General features: G+C 43.2%; 1 protein-coding gene across 1 annotated transcript in view; it reads right to left on the bottom strand.

Moving 5' to 3' along the window:
- Positions 1-24,926, bottom strand: part of CIB1 (calcium and integrin binding 1) — a 41,956-nt gene that overhangs the window by 10,145 nt on the left and 6,885 nt on the right. Inside the window, exons 2-5 of the mRNA XM_040342465.1 lie at positions 21,796-21,830; positions 16,429-16,531; positions 9,731-9,884; positions 3,629-3,747 (exon numbers count right to left, since the gene is read on the bottom strand). Coding sequence (XP_040198399.1) covers positions 3,629-3,747; positions 9,731-9,884; positions 16,429-16,531; positions 21,796-21,830 — 411 coding nt within the window. The remainder of the gene's footprint in view (positions 1-3,628; positions 3,748-9,730; positions 9,885-16,428; positions 16,532-21,795; positions 21,831-24,926) is intronic.

Consider the following 24,926-nt stretch of genomic DNA (forward strand, 5'->3'; position numbering starts at 1 on the left):
CCATACTGCATACCTTTCCATAGGTAAAACTGCATGTAATCATTTCAAAGGGGTCTTAAGCCAATTGCCTGGAGTGCAATGAATCTCCTAACCCGCTTGCCGACCAGCCACCGTCACTATAACTGTGGCAGGTCGGCACGATTCCGCAAACCACTGTAGCTGTACGTTGGCTGCTTTAAGCGGGATAGTAGGCGCGCCCGCTACACTGCATAGTTACATAGTAGGTGAGGTTGAAAAAAAAAAAAAGAAGTCCAACCTATGTGTGTGATTATATGTCAGTATTACATTGTATAAACCTGTATGATGTGGTCATTCTGGTGCTTATCTAATAGTTTCTTGAAACGATCGATGCCTCCCGCTAAGACCACCACCTGTGGAAGGGAATTCCACATCCTTGCCGCTCTTACAGTAAAGAACCCTCTACGTAGTTTAACCACTTAAGGACCGGACCAATATGCTGCTAAATGACCCAAGGGGTTTTTACAATTCGGCACTGCGTCGCTTTAACAGACAATTGCGCGGTCGTGCGACGTGGCTCCCAAACACAATTGGCGTTATTTTTTCCCCACAAATAGAGCTTTCTTTTGGTGGTATTTGATCACCTCTGCTTTTTTTATTTTTTGCGCTATAAACAAAAATAGAGCGACAATTTTGAAAAAAAAAAATGCAATATTTTTTACTTTTTGCTATAATAAATATTCCCCCAAAAAATATCTAAAAAAAAAAAATTCCCTCAGTTTAGGCCGATACGTATTCTTCTATTTTTGGTAAAAAAAAAAAAAAAAATAGCAATAAGCGTTTATCGGTTGGTTTGCGCAAAATTTATAGCGTTTACAAAATAGGGGATAGTTTTATTATTTTTATTTTTTCTACTACTAATGGCGGCGATCAGCGATTTTTTTCGTGACTGCGACATTATGGCGGACACTTCGGACAATTTTGACACATTTTTGGGACCATTTTCATTTTCACAGCAAAAAATGCATTTAAATTGCATTCTTTATTGTGAAAATGACAGTTGCAGTTTGGGAGTTAACCACAGGGGGCGCTGTAGGAGTTAGGGTTCCCTTAGTGTGTGTTTACAACTGTAGGGGGGTGTGGCTGTAGGACTGACATCATCGATCGAGTCTCCCTATAAAAGGGATCACTCGATCGATGCAGCCGCCATAGTGAAGCACGGGGAAGCCGTGTTGACATACGGCTCTCCTCGTTCTTCAGCTCCGGGGAGCGATCGCGACGGCTATAAACGAATAACCGCACCGTCGTCCCGGATCGCTCCTGAAGCCACGGGGACCGCCGCATGTACCGGGGGGGGGGGTCCCGATCGGACCCCCGACCAGCAGAGGACGTACAGGTACGCACATGTGCCTGTCCGTGCCATTCTGCCGACGTATATGTACATGCGGCGGTCCTGAAGTGGTTAAAGGTTAAACCTCTTTTCTTCTAACTTTAATGAGTGGCCACGTGTCTTGTTAAAAACTCCATTTTGTGAAAAAGTTGTAACCCTATTGTGGGGTCACCAGTACAGGAAGTGACGGGAAATTTCCAAAATTGCACACAGGTTAAAAAAAAAAAAATCTGAAGGGGTTATAACCTTTTCTTGCTCTTTCCAAAATGAAACAAAAAGTTTTGTCTCTAGTTCTACTTTAAACTCCCGAGCAGTAATCGGTCAGTAACATGAAGATCACAAAATTTAATTTGGTCGTCTGGCCCTAAGAGATATGCAGAGTACTGTATTTTTAAACTGAAATCATATCCCCTCTCAAGCGTCTCTTGCAGGGGTGCCGATGCGCGTGGCCGGCGGTCACGTGCACAAGAGCCAGAACAGGGACATGCGTGTGTAAACACACAAATCCCTGTTCTGTGAGGAGACGGGAGGCAGATCCTAAGTTCCTACTAGCTAGGAACAGCAATCTGTCATATCCAGGGCCATCTTACTAGCATCATGGGCCCCTGGGCAAAGTAATGCTCTGGGGCCCCCTACAATGATGACAGTGAAGGTAAACAGACATCAAGTAGGTAGGAGGCAGACTGCCCCCCTGTGTATCTATCACTCTCAGTGCCATCATGGGGCCCCCAATTTTGGGGCAGCGTGGGCTCAAGCACCAGCTGCTTTGGGGAAAGTGTATCTGGGGCCCCTGGGCAGTGCCCAGGTGTGCCCTCTCATTAAGACAGCCCTGGTCATATCCTCTAGTCAGTCCCATCCCCCCACAGTTAGAACACACACTAGGAAACACAGTTATGCCCTTGATCGCCCACTATTGTTAACCCCTTCCCTGCCAGTGACATTTACACAATAATCAGTGCATTTTTATAGCAGTGATCGCTGTATAATGGTCAATGGTCCCAAAAATGTGTCCGATCTGTCCGTCATAATGTCGCAGTCCCGAGAAAAAGATATATATAATATAATTTTATATGTGTGTGTGTGTGTGTGTGTGTGTGTGTGTGTGTGTGTGTGTGTATATATATTTTTTTTTTTTATCATACCAACTCAAATCTTTTCCCTATTTTGTAGACGCTATAACTTTTGTGCAAACCAATCAAAAATAAAAAAAAAAATAGGTAGAAGAAGAATACATATTGGCCTAAATTGAGGAAAATATTTGCTTGAAAAAAAAAAAAAAAAAAAAATTTATGGGGATATTTATTAGAGGAAAAGTACAAAATATTGTATTTTTTTCAAAGTTGACTGTCTTTTTTTGTCTATAGCGCAAAAAATAAAAACCGCAGGGATGATCAAATACCGTATTTATCGGCGTATATCGCGCACTTTTTTACCCGCTTCCCGCGCCGACATATACCGAGCGCAGTACACTCGGCTTCACTCGTAGTCACGCTCTGTGACGTTTATGCGTGAGAAGCCGAGCCTGGCCGAATCTACCCGAGTGTACTGCGCTCGGTATACGTCGGCGGAGGCTTCAAACTGAGAGCAGGAAGCGGGGATTCGACATGAAGACAGCGCAGGAGAAGCCGGGAGGATACCACCGAGGCCGCAGACGGACGCCGGACCGGACAAGGCCGCCGATGGACGCCGGGCAAGACACCAAAACTGTAAGTAGTAAAATGTAATAAAATGTTTTTTTACAGGATTTTAGGGTCAAAATTAGCGCTGCACGCTATACGCCGGAGCGCGCAATACCCCGATAAATACGGTACTACCAAAAGAAAGCTCAGTTTGAAAAAAAACGTCAATTTTGTTTGGGTACAGCGTCGAACGACCGTGCAATTGTCAGTTAAAGAGACGCAGTGCCGTATCGCAAAAAATTACCTGGTCATTGAGCAGCCAAATCTTCCGGGGCTGAAGTGGTAATCAGCTAAGAGATCAGGTATGCAGGAAGTGCATTGTATACAGTGGACTGGTAGAGGCGCACGCAGAGATGCAGCAATAAAAGAACAAGCATTGTACATCACTGGAGATCAGGAAATAGAGCCAAAATATGTATTATGCAAATATTCCCCTCCCCCCATATACATCTAGAATTACAAAACATAATACATAGAACCAAAATTTGTATAATTTTTAACGATAAACATTAATGAGATCACAATGATCTTTTTTTTTTTTTTTTACATTATATATTTAAAAAAAGGTAAATAAATAGATGTCTTCCCCGTCTGAACTCACATTTTCTATAAGCTGCTTCATCTCCTCATCACTCAGTATGGTGTTTTCTTCTGCTCCCGTTAAATGGTTCACCAGAGTTTCCAAATCAGTTTCATTCAATGCGCCGTCGCCATCAAAATCTGCATAAGTGACAGGAAAATCACACACATGACTACATGGAATATACAATACACCCAACTTCTTCTCTGCATATCCCTTTAAGGGCCAGCAGCCAATTTCAAATGTTGGGATCTTCGGGTTACTGACCAATTACTGCTCAGGATTTTAAACTAGAACTAGAGACAAAACTTTTTGTTTCATTTTGGAAAGAGCAAGGAAAGTTTATAACCCCTTCCGATTTTTTTTTTTACCTCTGTATGCCATTGGAGATTTCCCTTCACTTCCTGTCCCACAGCCAAACAGGAAGTGAGAGGAAATCCCTTCAAATTAACCACTTAACCCCCGGACCATATTGCTGCCCAAAGACCAGAGCACTTTTTGCGATTCGGGACTGCGTCGCTTTAACAGACAATTGCGCGGTCGTGCGACGTGGCTCCCAAACAAAATTGGCGTCCTTTTTTTCCCACAAAGCTTTCTTTTGGTGGTATTTGATCACCTCTGCGGTTTTTATTTTTTGCGCTATAAACAAAAATATAGCGACAATTTTGAAAAAAAATCATATTTTTTACTTTTTGCCATAATAAATATCCCCCAAAAATATATAAAAAAAAAAAAATTTCCTCAGTTTAGGACGATACGTATTTTTCGTAAAAAAAAAAAAAAAAACGCAATAAGCGTTAATTGATTGGTTTGCGCAAAAGTTATAGCGTTTACAATATAGGGGGTATTTTTATGGCATTTTTATTAATATATTTTTTTACTAGTAATGGCGGCGATCAGCGATTTTTTTTTCGGTACTGCGACATTATGGCGGACACTTCGGACACTTTTGACACATTTTTGGGACCATTGGCATTTTTACAGCGATCAGTGCTATAAAAATGCATTGGATTACTATAAAAATGCCACTGGCAGTGAAGGGGTTAACACTAGGGGGCGGGGAAGGGGTTAAGTATGTCCCTGGGTGTTCTTACTGTGGGGGGGGGGGGTGGCCTCACTAGGGGAAACACTGATCTTCTGTTCATACATTGTATGAACAGAAGATCAGCATTTCCCCCGCTGACAGGACCGGGAGCTGTGTGTTTACACACACAGCTCCCGGTCCCCGCTCTGTAACGAGGAATCGCGGCTGCCCGGCGGCGATCGCGCCCGCCGGGCACCCGCACAGGGTTCACGGACGAGCGGGGGGCGCGCGCACGCGCCCCTAGTGGCCGCAAAAAGAGCCGACGTCATTGTACGGGCTCTCGCCCAGGAGAGCCGACCTGCCGCCGTAGAATGACGGCGGCTGGACGGCAAGCAGTTAAGGGAATCTCTTGGGGACCCCCCACATCACCAGAACTAGTGTCCCCATTGGAAGATTTCCCCTATATTACTTTTCTGGGGACAACACAAAATTTGGGATTTTCTTTCACTTTCAGTGATAATGGTAAACGGGACAAATATTGAGGGGGAATCTCCCTAATGGGAGCCCAGACAGCAATAAAAACTGACAAGCCTTCTAATCCCTCTCCACTCTAACCAAAAGTAAAAAAAAAAAAAAAAAAAAAAAAAAAAAAGGTTTTGCCTTTAGTTATACTTTAACCCACTTCAATACTGGGCATTTTCTTCCCCTTCCTGCCCAGGCCAAATTTTCATCTTTCAGCACTGTCACGCTTTGAATGACGTGCGACCTGGCTCCCAAACAAAATGGACGTCCTTTTTTTCCCACTAATAGAGCTTTCTTTAGGTGGCATTTGATCATCCCTGCGGTTTTTATTTTTTGCACTATAAACAAAGACTGACAATTTTGAAATATATATATATATATATATATATATATATATATATATATATATATATATATATATATATATATATATATATATATATATCTAATTTTTTTTTTTTACTATAATAAATATCCCATTTAAAAAAAACAAAAAAAAAAAACTTTTTTTTCCCCCCACAGTTTAGGCCGATATGTATTCTTCTACAAAAAAACACGCAATAAGCGTATAGTGCTTTGTTTGCGCAAAAGTTATAGTGCCTACAAAATGGGGGATAGATTTATGACGTTTTTTTGTATTATTTTTTTACTAGTAATGGCAGCGATCTGCGATTTTCGTCAGGACTGCGATATTGCGGCAGACAGATCGGACACTTTTGACACTATTTTGGGACCATTCACATTTATACAGCGAACAGTGCTATAAAGATGCAACGATTACTGTATAAAATGACACTTGCAGGGAAGGGGTTAACACTAGGGGGCGATCAAGGGGTTAAATGTGTTCCCCAGGGAGAGGTTCTAACTGTGGGGGGAGGAGACTGACTGTGGAAGGTGACCGATTGGTGTCCCTATGTACAAGGGACACACCATAGGTCTCCTTTCCCCGATAGGACGTGGATCTCTGGGTTTACACCCAGAGAGCCACGTCCCTGGCTGTGTAACTGCCAATCGCGGGTACCTGGTGGACATCGCGGCCGCCAGGCACACGCATCGGCACCTGAGACCTCCTCTGTAACTCAAGACATGCAACCTGTAGAATTTTGTAAACGTCGCCTATGGAGATTTTAACCACTTAAGCCCCGGACCAAAATGCTGCCTAAAGACCCAAGGGGTTTTTACAGTTCGGGACTGCGTCGCTTTAAACAGACAATTGCGCGGTCGTGCAACGTGGCTCCCAAACAAAATTGGCGTCTTTTTTTCCCCACAAATAGAGCTTTCTTTTGGTGGTATTTGATCACCTCTGCGGTTTTTATTTTTTGCGCTATAAACAAAAATAGCGCGACAATTTTGAAAAAAATGCTATATTTTTTACTTTTTGCTATAATAAATATCCCCCAAAAATATATAACATTTTTTTTCCCCTCAGTTTAGGCCGATACGTATTCTTCTACCTATTTTTGGTAAAAAAAAAAAAAAAAAAAAAAAAAAAAAAAAAAAAAAATCGCAATAATCGTTTATCGGTTGGTTTGCGCAAAATTTATAGTGTTTACAAAATAGGGGATAGTTTTTTTGCATTTTTATTTTATTTTTATTTTTTTTACTACTAATGGCGGCGATCAGCGATTTTTTTCGTGACTGCGACATTATGGCGGACACTTCGGACAATTTTGACACATTTTTGGGACAATTGTCATTTTCACAGCAAAAAATGCATTTAAATTGCATTCTTTATTGTGAAAATGACAGTTGCAGTTTGGGAGTTAACCACAGGGGGGCGCTGTAGGAGTTAGGGTTTACTTTGTGTGTGTTTACTAGTGTAGGGGGGTGTGGCTGTAGGAATGACGTCATCGATCGTGTCTTCCCTATAAAGGGAATGACGCGAACGACGCGCCGACACAGTGAAGCACGGGGAAGCCGTGTTTACACACGGCTCTCCCCGTTCTTCAGCTCCGGGGAGCGATCGCGACTATAAACGAATAGCCGCGCCGTCGTCCCGGATCGCTCCTGAAGCCACGAGGACCACCGCATGTACGGGGGGGGGGGTCCCGATCGGACCCCGGACCCACGTCAAGCAGAGCACATATATATACACGTTGATGTGCCTGCCTGTGCCATTCTGCTGACGTATATGTACATGAGGCGGTCCTTAAGTGGTTAAAGGGTAAAAGTTTGTCGCCATTCCACGAGCGGACGCAATTTTGAAGCGTGACATGTTGGGTATCAATTTACTTAGCGTAACATCATATTTCACAATAAAAAATAAATAAAAGGGGGCCAACGTTACTGGTGTCTTATTTTTTTGAGAGAGAGAGAGAGAGAGAGAGAGAGAGAGAGAGAGAGAGAGAGAGAGAGAGAGAGAGAGAGAGAGAGAGAGAGAGAGAGAGAGAGAGAGAGAGAGAGAGAGAGAGAGAGAGAGAGAGAGAGAGAGAGAGAGAGAGAGAGAGAGAGAGAGAGAGAGAGAGAGAGAGAGAATATGTTTGGGGGGTTCTAATTCGAGGGAAAGAGATGGCCACCACAAGATGCCGCCAGATCACAGAAGAAACCCTAGGCCGCAAAGCCGCGGCCTCAATTACCGGCCGAGGCGATCGGGAGGTGGGGGCGCACGGAGACCCAGGATACCCCAGCTGTGCCGCCCCAGGTCGCCAATTCTAGTCACAATTGCGACCTGGCGCCCGGGTTTCGTCGAACCCTGTCCTGTGCCCATACATTTTTCTTAGCTTGGTGACAGCGATTATCAGTTTTGAAAAAAAAATCTTCATTGGATCCCAAATCCAGACAAAGCACATTTGGTTTTGGTCAGGGATGAAAAAGATCATCCATTAAGTTTTTCTTTCAATCTGTAACCCTGTTGGTGATATTTCACCTCACTTCTTGTCTTAGTCACCATCGGGGAAAGATCTAGACTTGCATGGTGTCCAGGACAATGATAAAAGTACGCACCTTTGTCCCATTTATTTTATAAATATAGGTCACATTTTTACTTTCCATGCCCCTTTTGATGTCATTTCCTGTCTTGGTGACTACACAGGAAGCAAAGAGAACATTTCCCCCAATGGCTACAGTAAGAGATAAAAGCTCCAAGCTAGAAATACAGGTGACCATTTCCACCAGTAAGTGCTACCCCCCTACCAACTCCCTGCCAGGCTATACATCTCTCACATCCTTCCCACAGTGCCCGTCTACCAGGGCAGGGCTACTACACAACCTCAGCGACTCCTAAATAGAGCTGCACGATTAATCGGCAAGAATAGTTATTGCAATTTTTAATATGCAATTTTTTTCCAGTTGCAATCTTTCTATGCAGAGAATTCTCTCTGCTCTGCTGAAGCCACAGTCGTAAAATCTGGGCAGTCTGCCAAGTATCAGCACATTCTTTATCAGTGGAAAGTGAAGTCTAAACATTGTAACAATTTGTCTTTTACATCAAAGGAATAGACTTCTGTGTGTAAATTAGGAAAGTTTAACCACTTAAACACTAAACCTTTGACATTTGTTGGTTTCAAGTTAAAAATATTTTAATTCATTTTGCTAGAAAATTACTTTAAACACATACACCGTATTTATCGGCGTATACCGCGCACTTTTTTGCCCTGAAAATCAGGGCAAAATCGTGGGTGCGCGGTATACGCCGATACCCGCGCCGAGTTTGAATACTGCGCCGACATATACCGAGCGCAGTACACTCGTGTATTGTCGGGCAGTCTCGGCTCCTTCCGCGCTCACGTCCTGGACGTACAGGACGTCAGCGCGAGAGTTGCCGAGCCTGCCCGACAATACACGAGTGTACTGCGCTCGGTATATGTCGGCGCAGTATTCAAACTCGGCGTGGGAAACGAGCAGGGAGGACGCAACGACGCCGCAGAAGGACCCCGGACCCGATGAAGAGGACACCCGAAGCCGCAGACGGACCCGACGAAGAGGACACCCGAAGCCGCAGAAGGACGCTGGACGCGACGAGGCCGCCGCGCAAGACACCAAAACTGTAAGTACAAAAAAAACTTTTTTTCCACAGGATTCGGGCCAACTTTAGGGGTGCGCGGTATACGCGGGAGCACGTTATACCGCGATAAATACGAGATATAGATTTTATATATATATATATATATATATATATATATATATATATATATATATATATATATATATATATATATATATATATATATAAAAAAAAAAATTTTTTTAGTAGAGACCCTATAGAAAAAAAAATATTGCGATTGTTGCAATATTTTATATCGCACTGTATTTGCGCAGCGGTCTTTCAAATGCCATTTTTTGGAACAAAATTACTTTAATGAAAAAAAAAAAAAAAAAAAAAAAAAAAAAACTAACCAGTAAATTTAGCCTTCAATTTTGTATAAATGTGAAAGATTTTACGCCGCGAGAATCGTGATCTTTATTCTAAGCAAAAAATAAATAAATCACGATTCTCATTTTGCCCAGAATTGTGCAGCTCTATTCCTAAAGTCACATCTAACACTCCACCTGTGGATGGGGACATCTAGTGACCAGCCAGGGGAACTACACCATCAGTGCTCTACCCTACAGTGTCTACTAGTCATTTATATTCTTACCAAATATTCGGAAGGCATAATGAGATTTGATTTCAAGGGAAGCCGATTCACTGAAAGCACTTAGCATGTCGAGGAAATCTTCAAATGACATGCTGTCATCCGCGTTATTTGAAGTAGAGAAGACGTGGCATATGCGATGCTTAAAGGGGTTAGCCTGCAAAGAGTAAAAGGAATCTCTCGATATGAATTATGTTCAACAGAAATCAAACTTCATATTAGTTACATAAAAAGCACATGACGCTCCATTACTTTCAATCAATGGATATAAAAATAAAAAAGGGGGGGGGGGGGGGTTGCAGTGAGGTTTACCAAAATCATGTCTTGGGGCTGTTGACTTATGTCTGGGGAGCTCCATACCAAGGTTCCACCCTCCTATCTAAATTCTGTAAATACAGTTTATTTTTCTTCAAGGATCATCTCCAAATAATAAAATATTACGTACACATCTATAGGATGTGCAGTACTGATTTCCAGAAGCAAAAATTGGTTCTCACCATGCAGTAGTGACTGAGCATGCGTGTCTGCGCATCGCTTTAAAGGGTCAATAAAGGAAGAAATTTTTTTTAGCTGAAATGACTGTTTACAGGGTATAGTATAGAGACATAATAGTTAACTGATTCCCTTTAAAAATGATTAAAAATAGATAAAAAAACAATCATATAAATGTACCTACTGTTTAGTTTCGTTTTTGCTGTTGTTTCCTGGTTCTCTGATGTACTGAGACAAAGAGCCAATAGAGGGCAGTGATGCTTTGTGTCAGCACCAATCCAGTTTTGTTTTACACAGTAATCGCACCTCCTTGATTAGTCACCACAGTGAGAAATCTCCCAGTACTGTGGTGATCAGGAAACAGACAACCAGGAAGTGTCCAGAGCAGAAAGGAATTACAGCAACATCAAAGCAAAAACGAACAATGAGGACATGAAACCAGGACTGCAGTAAGGTAAAGGAAGCCATTTAGCTAAAAAAAAAAAAAAATCCTTTAGTGACCCTTTAACCACTTCCGGACCGCCGCATGTACATTTACGTCGGCAGAATGGCACATGTACATACCTGTACGTGCTTTGCTTGACGTGGGTTGGGGGTCCGATCAGGACCCCCTGGTACATGCGGCGGTTCCCGTGGCTTCAGGAGCGATCCGGGACGACGTCGCGGCTATTCGTTTATAGCCGCTCCGTCGCGATCGCTCCCCGGAGCTGAAGAACGGGGAGAGCCGTATGTAAACACGGCTTCCCCGTGATTCACTGTGGCGGCTGCATCGATCGAGTGATCCCTTTTATAGGGAGACTCGATCGATGACGTCAGTCCTACAGCCACACCCCCCTACAGTTGTAAACACACACTAGGTGAACCCTAACTCCTACAGCGTCCCCTGTGGTTAACTCCCAAACTGCAACTGTCATTTTCACAATAAACAATGCAATTTAAATGCATTTTTTGCTGTGAAAATGACAATGGTCCCAAAAATGTGTCAAAATTGTCCGAAGTGTCCGCCATAATGTCGCAGTCACGAAAAAAAAAAAAAAAAAAAAAAAATCGCTGATCGCCGCCATTAGTAGTAAAAAATAAAAAAAATAATAAAACTATCCCCTATTTTGTAAATGTTATAAATTTTGTGCAAACCAATCGATAAACGCTTATTGCGATTTTTTTTACCAAAAATAGGTAGAAGAATACGTATCGGCCTAAACTGAGGGGAAAAAAATAAAATTATATATGTTTTTGGGGGATATTTATTATAGCAAAAAGTAAAAAATATTGCATTTTTTTCAAAATTGTCGCTCTATTTTTGTTTATAGCGCAAAAAAATAAAAACCGAAGAGGTGATCAAATACCACCAAAAGAAAGCTCTATTTGTGGGGAAAAAAGGATGCCAATTTTGTTTGGGAGCCACGTCGCACGACCGCGCAATTGTCTGTTAAAGCGACGCAGTGCCTAATTGTAAAAACCCCTTGGGTCATTTAGCAGCATATTGGTCCGGTCCTTAAGTGGTTAAACGCCGCCTAATAAAGAATAACTGAGGCTGGGTTCACATTGTCTTCAGATGCGGCTCACAGCAGGGGGTCCGGTGCGTCCCTGTTCTCTGTTTCAGGGACGAATCAGGACCGTTTTTTCCTGAATTCAGACCTGAAAACTGGTGTTGTGTCAACTTGCTTTATTAAGAGCCGGTCACAGTCTGTCATGTAAATTGGATGCGGGGAAACTCACATCCAATTCGCACAAGTGTGAACCAAGCCTAAAAGGCAACATTTTTTTTTTGTATTAGATAGAGCAGAGAGGAGTTAGAAGATCGGTCAGTTTTTATTTCTGTCTGTGTCCCCATTAGGGAAGTTCCCCCTCTCTATTTGTCCCGTTTACCATTATCACTGAAAGTAAAAGTAAAAAGAAAATCCCAAACTTTGGGGTGTCCCCAGAAAAGTAATAAAAAAGGATAAGTCTTCCAAATGGGGACACAAATTCTGGTGACCCCAAGGAATTCCCTTAAAGCGGAGTTCCGCCAAAACCTTTTTTTTTTATATCAGCAGCTACAAAATACTACAGCTGCTGACTTTTAAATAAGGACACTTACCTGTCCAGGGCGCCCGGGATGTCCTCCCCGAAGTCGATCGGTCCCTCTGCACTCGGGTGGAGGCGCCGCCATCTTCGGTAAGGGAATCAGGAAGTGAATTCCAAAAAGCGGAAGTCCCATTTTTGGATGAACTCTGCTTTAATTTGCAGGGATTTCCTCTCATTCCCGTTTGCTTACAAGAATTGGGAACAGATGGCGAAAAAAAAAAAAAAATACAAAAAAAAAAAAAAAAGGAAGAAGAAGAAAGAAGAAGAAAGAAGAAAAAAAGAAGAAAGAAGAAAGAAGAAAAAAAAAAGAAGGAAAGAAAGAAAGAAAGAAAGAAAGAAAGAAAGAAAGAAAGAAAGAAAGAAAGAAAGAAAGAAAGAAAGAAAGAAAAAAAAAAAAAGAAGAAGAAAGAAAGAAGAAAGAAAGAAGAAAAGAAAAAAAAAAAGAAGAAAGAAAGAAGAAAAGAAAAGAAAAAAAAAAAAAAAAAAGGGAAGAAGAAGGTTCCTTTAAGCTAGTGCATTGTTGGTTTACTTACCTTTTCCCTTCTAAATGTTTGTTTTCCTTTGTCTGAATTTCTCATTTCCTGTTTCTCCTCAGTAAGCTGTTCTGGCTGACTAACCCCCAGCCAGATGATGGGGGCAAGCTTACTGAGGAGAAACAGGAAGTGAGAAATTCAGACAAAGAAAAAAAAAACATTTAGAATGGAAATCGAAGGAAAAAGTAAGTGAACCAACAATGCACTAGCTTAAAATGGAAGTAAACCCCCCCATTACAACTTTCACGTACAGGTAAGACTAGATTAAGGCTTACCTGTAGGTGTTTGCAATATCTCCTAAACCTACACGGTTTAGTAGATTTTTGCCAAAAAGAATGCACTGCATGCGCGCCGTAGACAACGGCGCAGGCGCACTGAGAATGCCGGTTTTCTGAATGAATAATGCCGGCTTTGACAGCTCCCGAGCGGTGACGTCATTGCCGCTCCGACCAATCAGAGCGCCGATACCTCCGGGAGATATGGCTGCGGCTGGAGGGGAAGACGAGGACGGCTTCGATCTAAGGTAAGTAAATGCATAATGAGCTAGTATGCTAGTCATACTAGCTCATTATGCCTTTGTCTTGCAGGTTTATTTTTTTTACTTTTTTGGGGTTTACAACCACTTTAAAAAGGAACCTATTTAGAAAATAAAAAACAAACCTTTAAAACCCCTTTAAAAAGGAAAGAATCCAGGTCTTTTTTTTTTTAGCAATCTACTAATCTGGCCAGAAAGACTTCTGCAGGGAGTCTATTCCACATTTTCAGAGCTCTTACTGTGAAGAAACCTTTCCGTATTTGGAGATTAAGGGCCAGATCCACGTACCTCGGCGCTTCTCTCCGCCAGGCGCAGCGTATCTAAGATACCGCTGCCGTAACTTTTTTTTTTTCTTTTCAAATCCACAAAGAATGCGCGCCGTAAGTTACGGCGGCGTAGTGTATCTTTGGCGGCGTAATGGCGTGGCATTCAAATATCTGTGATGGGGGCGTGTTTTATGTAAATACCTTGTGATCCAACGTAAACAACGTATTTTTTTTTTTTTAACTGCGCATGCGCCGTCCGTGGGGGTATCCCAGTGCGCATGCTCGAAATGAAACCGGAACAAGCCAATGTTTAAGACGGTGACGTCATACTACGCAAATCCCTATTCGCGAACGACTTACGCAAACGACGTAAAAAATAAAAAATGCGAGGCGGGAACAACGGCCATACTTAACATTGAGTACGCCTCATAATATCAGGTTTAACTATACGCCGGAAAAAGCCGAACGCAAACGACGTAAAAAAATGCGCCGGCAGGACGTACGTTCGTGGATCGCCATAACTAGCTAATTTGCATACTCGACGCAGAAATTGGACGGAAACGCCACCTAGCAGCCGCCGAAAAATTGCACCTAAGATCCGACGGCGTACTAAGAAGTACGCCTGTCGGATCCATCCGAGATGCCGTCGTATCTTGTTTTGTAGATACAAAACAAAGATACGACGCGCAAAATTTGAAATTACGCGGCGTATCAAGAGATACGCTGGCGCAATTCTTCTGTGGATCTGGCGCTAAATCTTTTTTCCTCTAGACGTAAAGAGTGTCCCCTTGTCCTCTCCTATAGTTCTACTATAATGGCATTGCCATGCATCTGCTAAAGGGCTGCATGTTTTTGTGCATTGAGGGGAAGCGCACAATTGTGTGTACATACCTGCAATGCACAAGCGTGAATGTAGCCCAAGACACTGCAGATGAAATCTGGAATACAGTTGGGATTACATTCCCCCCCCCCAAAAAAAAGAACGTGAAGTAAACCTCCATGTCACTACACAGAAAAGCAAATGAAGAGCTCAGAAATGATAAATGGCCAAAGTTAGGCCTAATGCGCATGAAGCCCCATCGAAGCTCCACCGAAGCCTCATTGAAGCACCAAGCAAAAAACAGGACTGTAAGCCAACTTTTTTATTAACCACTTAAGACCCGGACCAATATGCAGGTTAACCACTTAAGCCCCGGACCAATATGCTGCCTAAAGACCCAAGGTGTTTTTACAGTTCGGGACTGCGTCGCTTTAACAGACAATTGCGCGGTCGTGCGACGTGGCTCCCAAACAAAATTGGCGTCCTTTTTTCCCCACAAATGGAGCTTTCTTTTGGTGGTATTTGATCACCTCTGCAGTTTTTATTTTTTGCGCTATAAACAAAAATAGAGCGACAATTTTGAAAAAAATGCAATATTTTTTACTTTTTGCTGTAATAAATATCCCCCAAAAACATATATAAAAAAAAAAATTTTCCTCAGTTTAGGCCGATACGTATTCTTCTACCTATTTTTGATAAAAAACAAAAATCGCAATAAGCGTTTATCGATTGGTTTGCGCAAAATTTATAGCGTTTACAAAATAGGGGATAGTTTTATTGCATTTTTATTACTTGCGTACCCGACTAGGCAGGCACGTACAGGTACGTTGATGTGCCTGTCCGTGCCATTCTGCCGACGTATATCTACATGAGGCGGTCGGGAAGTGGTTAAGGACCTGGCCCCTTTTTGCAATTATGTACTGCGTCGCTTTAACTGACAATTGCGCGGTCGTGCGACGTGGCTCCCAAACAAAATTGGTGTCCCCCTTTTTTCCCACAAATAAAGCTTTCTTTTGGTGGTATTTGATCACCTCTGCGGTTTGCGGTTGCTTTAAACAAAAATAGAGCGACAATTTTGAAAAAAAGGCAATACTTTTTGCTATAATAAAATATCCCCCCAAAAATATATAAAAAAAACATTTTTTTCCTCAGTTAAGGCCGATACGTATTCTAATTATTTTTGGTAAAAAAAAAAAAAAAAAAAAAAAAAAAAAAAAAAAAAATTGCATGAAATAGGGGATAGTTTTTATGGCATTTTTATTAATATTTTTACTAGTCTAGTTTCGTGACTGCGACTTTATGGCGGACACATCGGACACTTTTGACACGTTTTTGGGACCATTGTAATTTTCACAGAGAAAAGTGCTATAAAATTGCACTGATTACTGTGAAAATTACAATGGCAGTGAAGGGGTTAACCACTAGGGGGCGATAAGGGGTTAAGTGTGCCCTAAGGGAGCGATTCTAACTATAGGGGGGAGTGGCTGTAGGTGTGAAGTCACTGGTCGTCGTTCCTCGTTCCCTATGACAGGGAACAAACGGTCAGTGACAAGCCACAGAGAAGAACGGGGAAGGTTTGTTTACACTCACCTCTCCCCGTTCTTCAGCTCCTGTGACCGATCGCAGGACACTGGCGGCGATCAGGTCCCGCGGGCGCAGTCACGGAGCTTTGGACCGGGTCGCGAGCGTGCCGCCGCACGCGACCCATGGCTGGGCACTTAAAGGGCAACGTACCTGTACATGCCTGTGCCATTCTGCCGACGTATATTGGCGTTAGGCGGTCCTTAAGTGGTTAATGGCAGGAGCTTTAACATAGCGTGTCTGAAGCCTTGTTTTGAAGTGTAAACTAGCCCTTGGTGTGATATGGGAAAGCCTCATTCAATGCCAGCGTCTTTTTTAGTACAGTAGTAGGAATGACAAATATATGGAAAGATGTCAGGACATTGTGGTCAATACAGACCACGCCTGCCAAAAATACATGCAATTACCTTTAATTCAGGCAGCGTCAGAAACGTTTCCTTCGGCACCCGCACAGAATTGATGTCGCTCCGGTTTTCTTTCCGTATGAGTTCACTAAAGCGTTTATAAGCCCTAAAAGGGAAGTAAAAAGGAGCGTTATATTAAATGCATATTTTAGGTGTGTATGTGGCACTACAAATCCCAGCAGGCAGATACATTGCAACATAAAGAGGTACACAGCTAAACTGATCCGAAAAAAAAAAAAAAAAAAAAAAGTCAACGCAGCTCAATAATTAAAAAAAAAAAGACGAAAATTATTATTTATTTTTTTAAATGCAGGCAGTGCAAATACCAAAGTTTGACTTGGTATCATTGAGGTCTAATGTACAGCAAAGCTCACAAGGGGGAAAAGGGAAGCAGCGCAAGGAACTAGGTATGAGGCAGTGCAAGAAGCATGCTGACATAGAAGGAGAGAGCAGAGTAACAGAGATTGGATCATCAGTAAGCTGCTTCATATATTACTGTCCCATCACACGCTGGGATTAGGGAAGGGACCTGCAAGTGAAAACTAAAACGCAGTTTGGCCAGCAGGGGGAGCTTTAGTTTACATATTGTCATGCATCTCCTTAACCACTTCAGCCCTGGAAGGATTTACCCCCTTAATGACCAGGACATTTTTTGAGATACAGCACTGCGTCGCTTTAACTGACAATTGCGCGGTCGTGCGACGTTGTACCCAAACAAAATTGACGTCCTTTTTTCCCCAATTTTTTTTGCATTTTTTTGGTGGTATTTGATCACCTCTGAGGTTTTATTTTTTACGCTATAAACAAAAAGAGACAGACAATTTTGGAAGAAAAAAAAAAAAAAAACACACAATGGGGCAGATCCACGTACAGCGGCGCATTATTCCGCCGGGCGTAGCGTATCTAAGATACACTACGCCGCCGTAACTTACTTTTTTTCGAATCCTCAAAGAATTTGGCGTAGTGTATCTTTGGCGGCGTAATGGCGCGGCATTCAAATCTCTGTGATGGGGGCGTGTTTTATGTAAATACGTTGTGACCCGACGTAAACGACATTTTTTTGGAACTGCGCATGCGCCGTCCGTGGGGGTATCCCAGTGCGCATGCTCAAAATTAACCCAGAACAAGCCAATGCTTACGACGGTGACGTCATTCTACGCAAATCCCTATTCGCGAACGACTTACGCAAACTACGTAAAAAATTAAAAATGCGAGGCGGGAACGACGGCCATACTTAACATTAAGTACGCCACCATATAGTAGCTTTAAAGCGGTTCTCCACCCTAAAGTGAAGTCGCGCTGATCCGCACCCTCCCCCCCCCCTCCGGTGTCACATTTGACACCTTTCAGGGGGGAGGGGGGTGCAGATACCTGTCTAAAGACAGGTATTTGCACCCACTTCCGGCCACACGCTACGGGCGAAAGACGGGTTTTTCTGACTTCCCGTCTGTCGCCCGTTGTGTGCTGGGAACACTCGGCTCCCAGCACACAGCGTGTGAGCCAATCGGCGGGCGCAGCGCGACTCGCGCATGCGCCGTAGGGAACTGGGCAGTGAAGCCGCAGCGCTTCACTTCCTGGTTCCCTCAGCGTGGATGGCGGGGGGAGCAGCAGAGAGACGATCGATCGCTCGTGCTCTGTTGCGATCAGCACTGGATGCCAGGACAGGTAAGTGTCCTAATATTAAAAGTCAGCAGCTGCAGTATTTGTAGCTGCTGGCTTTTAATATTTTTTCCCCATGGCACATCCGCTTTAACTATACGCTGGAAAAAGCCGAACGCAAACAACGTAAAAAACTGCGCCGGCCGTACGTACGTTCGTGGATCGCCGTAACTAGCTAATTTTCATACTCAACGTGGAATTCGACGGAAACGCCACCTAGCGGCCGCGGAAAAATTGCATCCAAGATCCGACGGCGTACTAAGACGTACGCCTGTCGGATCTAGCCGAGATGCCATCGTATCTTGTTTTGTAGATACAAAACAAAGATACGACGCAGGAAATTTTAAATTACGCCGGCGTATCAATAGATACGCCGGCGTAATTTTGTGGATCTGCCCCAATATTTTTCACTTTTTGCTATAATAAAATATATATATTCTTCCATGGTTTAGGTCAATATGTATTCAATATGTATTCTACATATTTTTGGTGCAACAGTACTGCAGGGAGTGGCCCCAAATCACCTCTTCTGATGTCCACCCACTAGTGCTCCGTTTCTCCTTTTCTGCATCTGCCCCCATAGCAAGTGCAGATGTGTGGGATGGCTCCTGACCCGAGTTGTGTGTGTCCATAGACACACACAGTGCAGCACGGCCCTGCCCCCGCTCTCTCCTCACAAGATTTGATTGGCAGAAGCCAATGGTTCTTGCTGCTGCCTCTGAGGGGGGGGGGGGGGGGGCGGCGGAGGGAAGGAAGGAAGGAATGAACAAAAAGGTGGATCGAAAAAGGAGCCAGGTTAATTAATTTTTCTCTTTATTGGGGGGAGGGGCTGATAATTTAAAATGTATTACTTTAAGAAATAATGTGCCCAAAAATACTTGTTCTCTCGCTATTATACTAATCTTGACAAGAGTACTTTTTGCGTTACGTGCATGCTGCCAGCAGTGATCGCATGCAAAAAAAAGGAGACAGGCTGGTTGTACTGAAGTCGAACAATGGATCGACACCAATACAACCAGCCTGCCCATAGATGGATCAAATCATATGCAGGCATCGATCGGGTATCCCCCCCCCCCCCATATGCTAAAGAATATACATCCGCCTAAACTGATGACATTTATTTTTTATTTTGGGGATATTTATTATAGCAAAAAGTAAAAATTGTCGCTCTTTTTATGTTTATGGTGGAAAATATAAAAACCGCAGAGGTGATCAAATAGCACCAAAAGAAAGCTCTATTTATGGGAAAAGGACAAAAAAAAAAAAAAAAAAAAAAAACTGTTTGGGTACAGAGTCGCAAGACCGCGCAATTGTCAGTTAAAGCAACGCAGTGCCAAATTGTAAAAAGTGATCTGGTCAGGAAGGGGGTAAAATCTTCTGGGCTGAAGCGGTTAAAAAAAAAAAAGAAGAACATAGGGCCAGATTCAGGTAGGACTTACGCAGACGTATCCTCTTATACGCCGCGTAAGTCCACGAATGCGCCGTCGTATCAATGCGCCGTATTCTTGAAACCAGATACACCTGAATTCTGGCTCCATCCGACCGACGCAAGTCTCCTACGCCGTCGTATCTTGGGTGCATATTTACGCTGGCCGCTAGGGGCGCTTCCATTGATTTACGCGTCAAATATGTAAATGACCTAGATACGCCGATTCACGAACGTACTTGCGCCCGTCGCAGTAAGCTACGCCGTTTATGTAAGGAGTACGTCCGGCGTATAGTTATCCCTCATAAAGCAGGGGTAAGTCATGTTAGGGTATGGACGTCGGAACAGCGTCGTTGTTTATGCAAGTCGTACGTGAATGGGGCTGGGCGTAGGTTACGTTCACGTCGCACGCATTGAACCGTCGTATCTTATGGAGGATATGCGACGCGATTCTGAGCATGCGCGCACATGCGCCGTTCGTATGGCCATGCATTTACATGTGGTCACGACTCATTTTAATACAACACGCCCATTACCTGCCTACTTTGAATTAGGCGGGCTTACGCCGGCCTATGTACGTTACGCTGGCGTAAATATGGGAGCAACTGCTTTGTGAATACTCAGCTTGCCTTTCAATGTTACGTCGGCGTAGCGCATATGAGATGCGCTACGCCCGCTCAAAGATGCGCCGATGTACCTGAATCTGGCCCATAGTGTTCCAAAACACTTGAGGATAGCACTTCAGAAAGATCCATCGAGAGTCAGATTTTGGGGATCGAGAAGCTCGGCAAACGCGTCGTTTCTGGTTTTCTCTTAGCCCTGAGTTTTACATCTTAGATATGTCACTTCCTGTTCAGGAGTAGAAGTGCCTACAAGGTAGACACTAAGCAAGGAGGAAGAGGATAGAGGAAGAGGATATGACCTTAACCTTTATTGTAAGAGCGGCAAGGATGTGGAATTCCCTTTCACAGGCGGTGGTCTCAGCGGGGGGCATCGATAATTTAAAAAAACGATTAGATAAGTACCTGAACGACCACAACATACAGGGATATACAATGTAATACTAACATATAAATCACACACAAAAGAATTGTGTCTTTTTTCAACCTCACCTACAATGTAACTATATGATGTCATGTGACACAACATCCAGCGTCACCCATGATGATGCCCCTCAGCGGAGTATACAGGTTTCCGCAATTGTGTGATGATTGATAAGAGGAATAAATACATTTCTACCTTATTTCTAAATGGCTCTGTACCTTCTGAAGAAGCTCATTAGAGAGCGTAACGTGTACAGGTGTGAGGTGCCGCCATTCAGGACTTTTTTTCTCCATTCTCATCATTGATATGATGCATGTTTTTCACATTTGTATGCATGTATTTTATTCCTGAGTTAAGTTTTATTAAAGGGTAAGTTCACCTTTACAGAATCTGTAAGGTGAACTTACACAGGTCCCCCTCCTTGGGTTCTAAGCCCCGGTATATCCGCATCAGCAGCCCAGGGCTTAGAATTCCTCTGAGCTGAATGTCTAAAATATACTTTGGCAGGGGGGATGTTTTTGAGCATTCCAATTGGTCAGCGCCGACCAATCAGCAGCCGCATAGCCCATCCTGTCAGCTATGCAGAAGATGCGAGAATGGAGAGAGGGGCACTAACAGGGGGAGGAGCCAGAAGAGCCATGAGAGGAGTAGGGTGTGGGGGCTGCTCTATGCAGATCACGTAAAAGAAGCTACATTCACTCCTGAACGCGGCGTATTTTACCGCGAATTGCCGCGACAAATTGCGGCGTTTTGTCCCGCGATTTGCCGCGACAAAACGCTGTAAAATACGCCGCGGTAACATACACAGGAGGGGTGATCAACATTGTCGGCTATGGCCGAACACCAAAAGCCGCCTGAAAAAAAGGTCCGGGACTTGTTTTGAGCTCCAGGCGTTTCGGCGTGGAGATGTGAACCATCTCCATAGCCGACAATGTAAAATCACCCCTCCAGCGTATTAGGGGCTGCTGCGGCGTCGAGCTTCAGGCGTATATACGCCTAGGTGTGAATGGGCACTTAGTATGGTTGTTATTTTGAAGAACAAAAACAAATCACGTCTAGAACCACTTTGAAGGAAAGACTACAGTAACTATTACAATGTTTACTTGTTTTTTACATTTTTATTGCTGTGGTCAAGTTTCTGAGGGAGGGGAAAAGTGCATGAAGTCTAGACTTGTTTAATCTTTAATGCTGTAGATCTTTACATGATTTAAGAAAAAAAAAAAGTGCAGATTGATACTTACAGTAAAATTTCCTGTTTTGTAAGATACGTCAGTTCCTAAACAAACACAAAACAAACTGATTAATAAAATAATCGGAGAAATCAGCAATACAAAAAATAAATCCTGCTTCTGACAATCACCTGGTGAGAATTCCAGAATTGTATATATAATTATAATATAATTTTTTTAAATTGAATCCCCGGGTCTTTTACTCTCTAAATCCCCCCTAAAGTCCCAGAGCATTTTTAGTTTGTTTTGGTGATGCCTCAGTTCCGCACATACCTTTAAAGGGGTTGTAAAGGTATACGTTTTTTTACCTTAATGCATCGTATGCATTAAGGTAAAAAAACATCTGACCTTTACAACCCGAGCCCCCGTTTTACTTACCTCCTCACTCGAAAGTCCCGTGCGCGTTCTCGTCATCCTATTCGGTTCCCAGCCTGGCCGTTGATTGGCTAGGCTGGGCGGATTGATAGCAGCGCAGCCATTGGCTGGCGCTGCTGTCAATCACAGCGGATGACGCGGCGCGCCGGGGGGCGGGGCCGCGTGATACAGTCGGCGACTATGGCCGCCGCTGTATCACGGGAGCGCGCTCGCAAAAGCTTTTCACCATGCGAGGGAGCTCGCATGAATGTGGAAAGCTTTTGCGAGGAGGAGCCGAGACAGCCGCCGAGGGACCAGGGCTGTGGAGTCGGAGTCGGGGGAAATTTTGGGTACCTGGAGTCGGAGTCGGCAAACAATGCACCGACTCCGACTCCTACTAAATTTAGATTGGAATAAAAAAGCAAGTTTAAATGTCCCAATTCACAAAAAGTTATAATTAATGACTTCTCTACTGTAAGAATAAAGACCAATGCATGCAGTGCCTCACGTAACCGCAAAACGAACACGTTAAGTGACCGTGAAGAAGCATGCTTTTCATGTGCTTCACTATATGGCACGCAACGCACAATTAGGAGCTGCAATACTTATACTTTCCATAGTGTTGTGTTCTGCTTTTACAGGGAACGCAGCGTCCATGTGTAACCTAGCCTCTCACTAATGAGGGATTAAATAAATATGTTTTTTGCAGGACTAGAGAGTGAGACACTTGTATAAGTGAAGGGAATGGAGGGCCAATAGTTCAAGACTGAAGCTGTAAACCATTGGAAAAACTGCTGTCATTTAGCTAAGGCTATAAAAACTTGTAAACTCCGATTGTTAGCTTAAACTTTATATATAAAATTTGGCTCTAGGGTCCCCGAAACCAGAGAGCCAAATGGGGGGAGTAATTGGGCCATTGTTGGACTATCACGGTACTGGTAATAAATGTAGGTAGTGTACAAAAGAAGAGATAAAGGATAATGGAAAACAATTTTATTATATAAAATGTCGATAGCGACACAAGGGGGATACATGGTTCAAAAAACAACACAAAATATATGACCAACGAATCGCCAGTATAGTAGTCCCGTGTAATGACCATCCCGTGTAATGGTCATTACACGGGACCCTCTGAGGTGGCGACCGCCCTCCCCGCTGGTCTATGTGGGGGGGTTTTTAGACTCTTCTGATGAAGTGGCGTACAGCCACAAAACTAGTTAAGATGTCGTGATATGACCTTCTACCCACTATGCTTTTCCTCCTCTTGGGGACTACTATACTGGCGATTCGTTGGTCATATATTTTGTGTTGTTTTTTGAACCATGTATCCCCCTTGTGTCGCTATCGACATTTTATATAATAAAATTGTTTTCCATTATCCTTTATCTCTTCTTTTGTACACTACCTACATTTATTACCAGTACCGTGATAGTCCAACAATGGCCCAATTACTCCCCCCATTTGGCTCTCTGGTTTCGGGGACCCTAGAGCCAAATTTTATATATCTAGATTCTGGATGATGGTACACCCCCTTCAAGTGTTAAATTTCCACACCCTCAGGAGGTTATATATCTATTAGCTTAAACTTTAAACATGACTATGGGATTCTCCTAGGAAAATCATGTTTTAGAATAAAAAAACGTTGTTTTCATTGTGTTTGTCTTTTGCTTAAACTGTGCAATACACTGTTGGCTTCCCAGCCAGTAGTCCTGTGGTAGGTTGCGTTTCTTTCCCTCAAGGAATGTATAAAATACATTTGCATATTAATACAGAGGAGTCGGAGTCGGGGAGTCGGAGTCGGAAGTACATAAAACTGAAGAGTCGGAGTCGGAACATTTCTCTACCGACTCCACAGCCCTGCGAGGGACCCCAGAAGACACGGATCGGGGCCACTCTGTGCAAAACAAACTGCACAGCGGAGGCAAGTATAACATGTTTGTTATTTTTAATCAACATTTTTTTGCCTTTAGTGTCCCTTTGAGGCTTTGTTCACACCTAGGCATTTTTGGGTGTTTTTCTGCTGTAAAGCCATTTTTTAAATGGGTCGTTAAAAAAACGGTCGAGTGTAGTCTCAAGAGCATTTTTCTCGTCACGAAAAATGGCCATTAAAAATTTAGAACCTGCTCTAAATTTTTCTTGTTTTTTTTTTCACGTCGTAATTTTTCTCGTCCTGAAAAACGGTTGTGTGTAGGCTTTAACGACAGGGAAAAAAAAACGTGCATGCTCAGAAGCAAATTATGAGATGGGAAATTAGCATAATCAGCCTGAAGGGTGGTGCCATTCGATGGAACTTCCCCTTTATAGTGCCGTCGTAGGTCACCGCGCTTTGCTCGAGCATTTTTTATCACGATCGTGTGTATGCAAGGCAGGCTTGAGAGGAATCACGTCGAGAAAAACGTTGTTTTATTCCATGACATTAAAAACGGTCGTGTGTACGCGGCATTAGTGTTTGTAGTCAACACCAACATATTATACATTGCTTTTTTGGGGGCATACAGGGATTTAATCTGGTTAAAATGCTGATACATAGATATTTTTATTTCCTACATTACAACACACATACACACACACACACACACACACCAGGTTACAATATGCATAGCTTGTTAACATAACATTAACTGCTTTGTGCTGGCGCCTACCAGTCTTGATTTCATATGTCGGGAGGCAAGGCGGGGTTTAGGATCCTGTGGTTGTGATTTGCTGTCATGGTGGTCACATGATCACGTTGGTGACGTCCCCTCCCGCTGTTTGTAAAATCAATCCAGTGGCTAACTAGCCACTAGAAT

This window comes from Rana temporaria, chromosome 3 (assembly GCF_905171775.1).
Source record: "Rana temporaria chromosome 3, aRanTem1.1, whole genome shotgun sequence".
Taxonomy (NCBI): domain Eukaryota; kingdom Metazoa; phylum Chordata; class Amphibia; order Anura; family Ranidae; genus Rana; species Rana temporaria.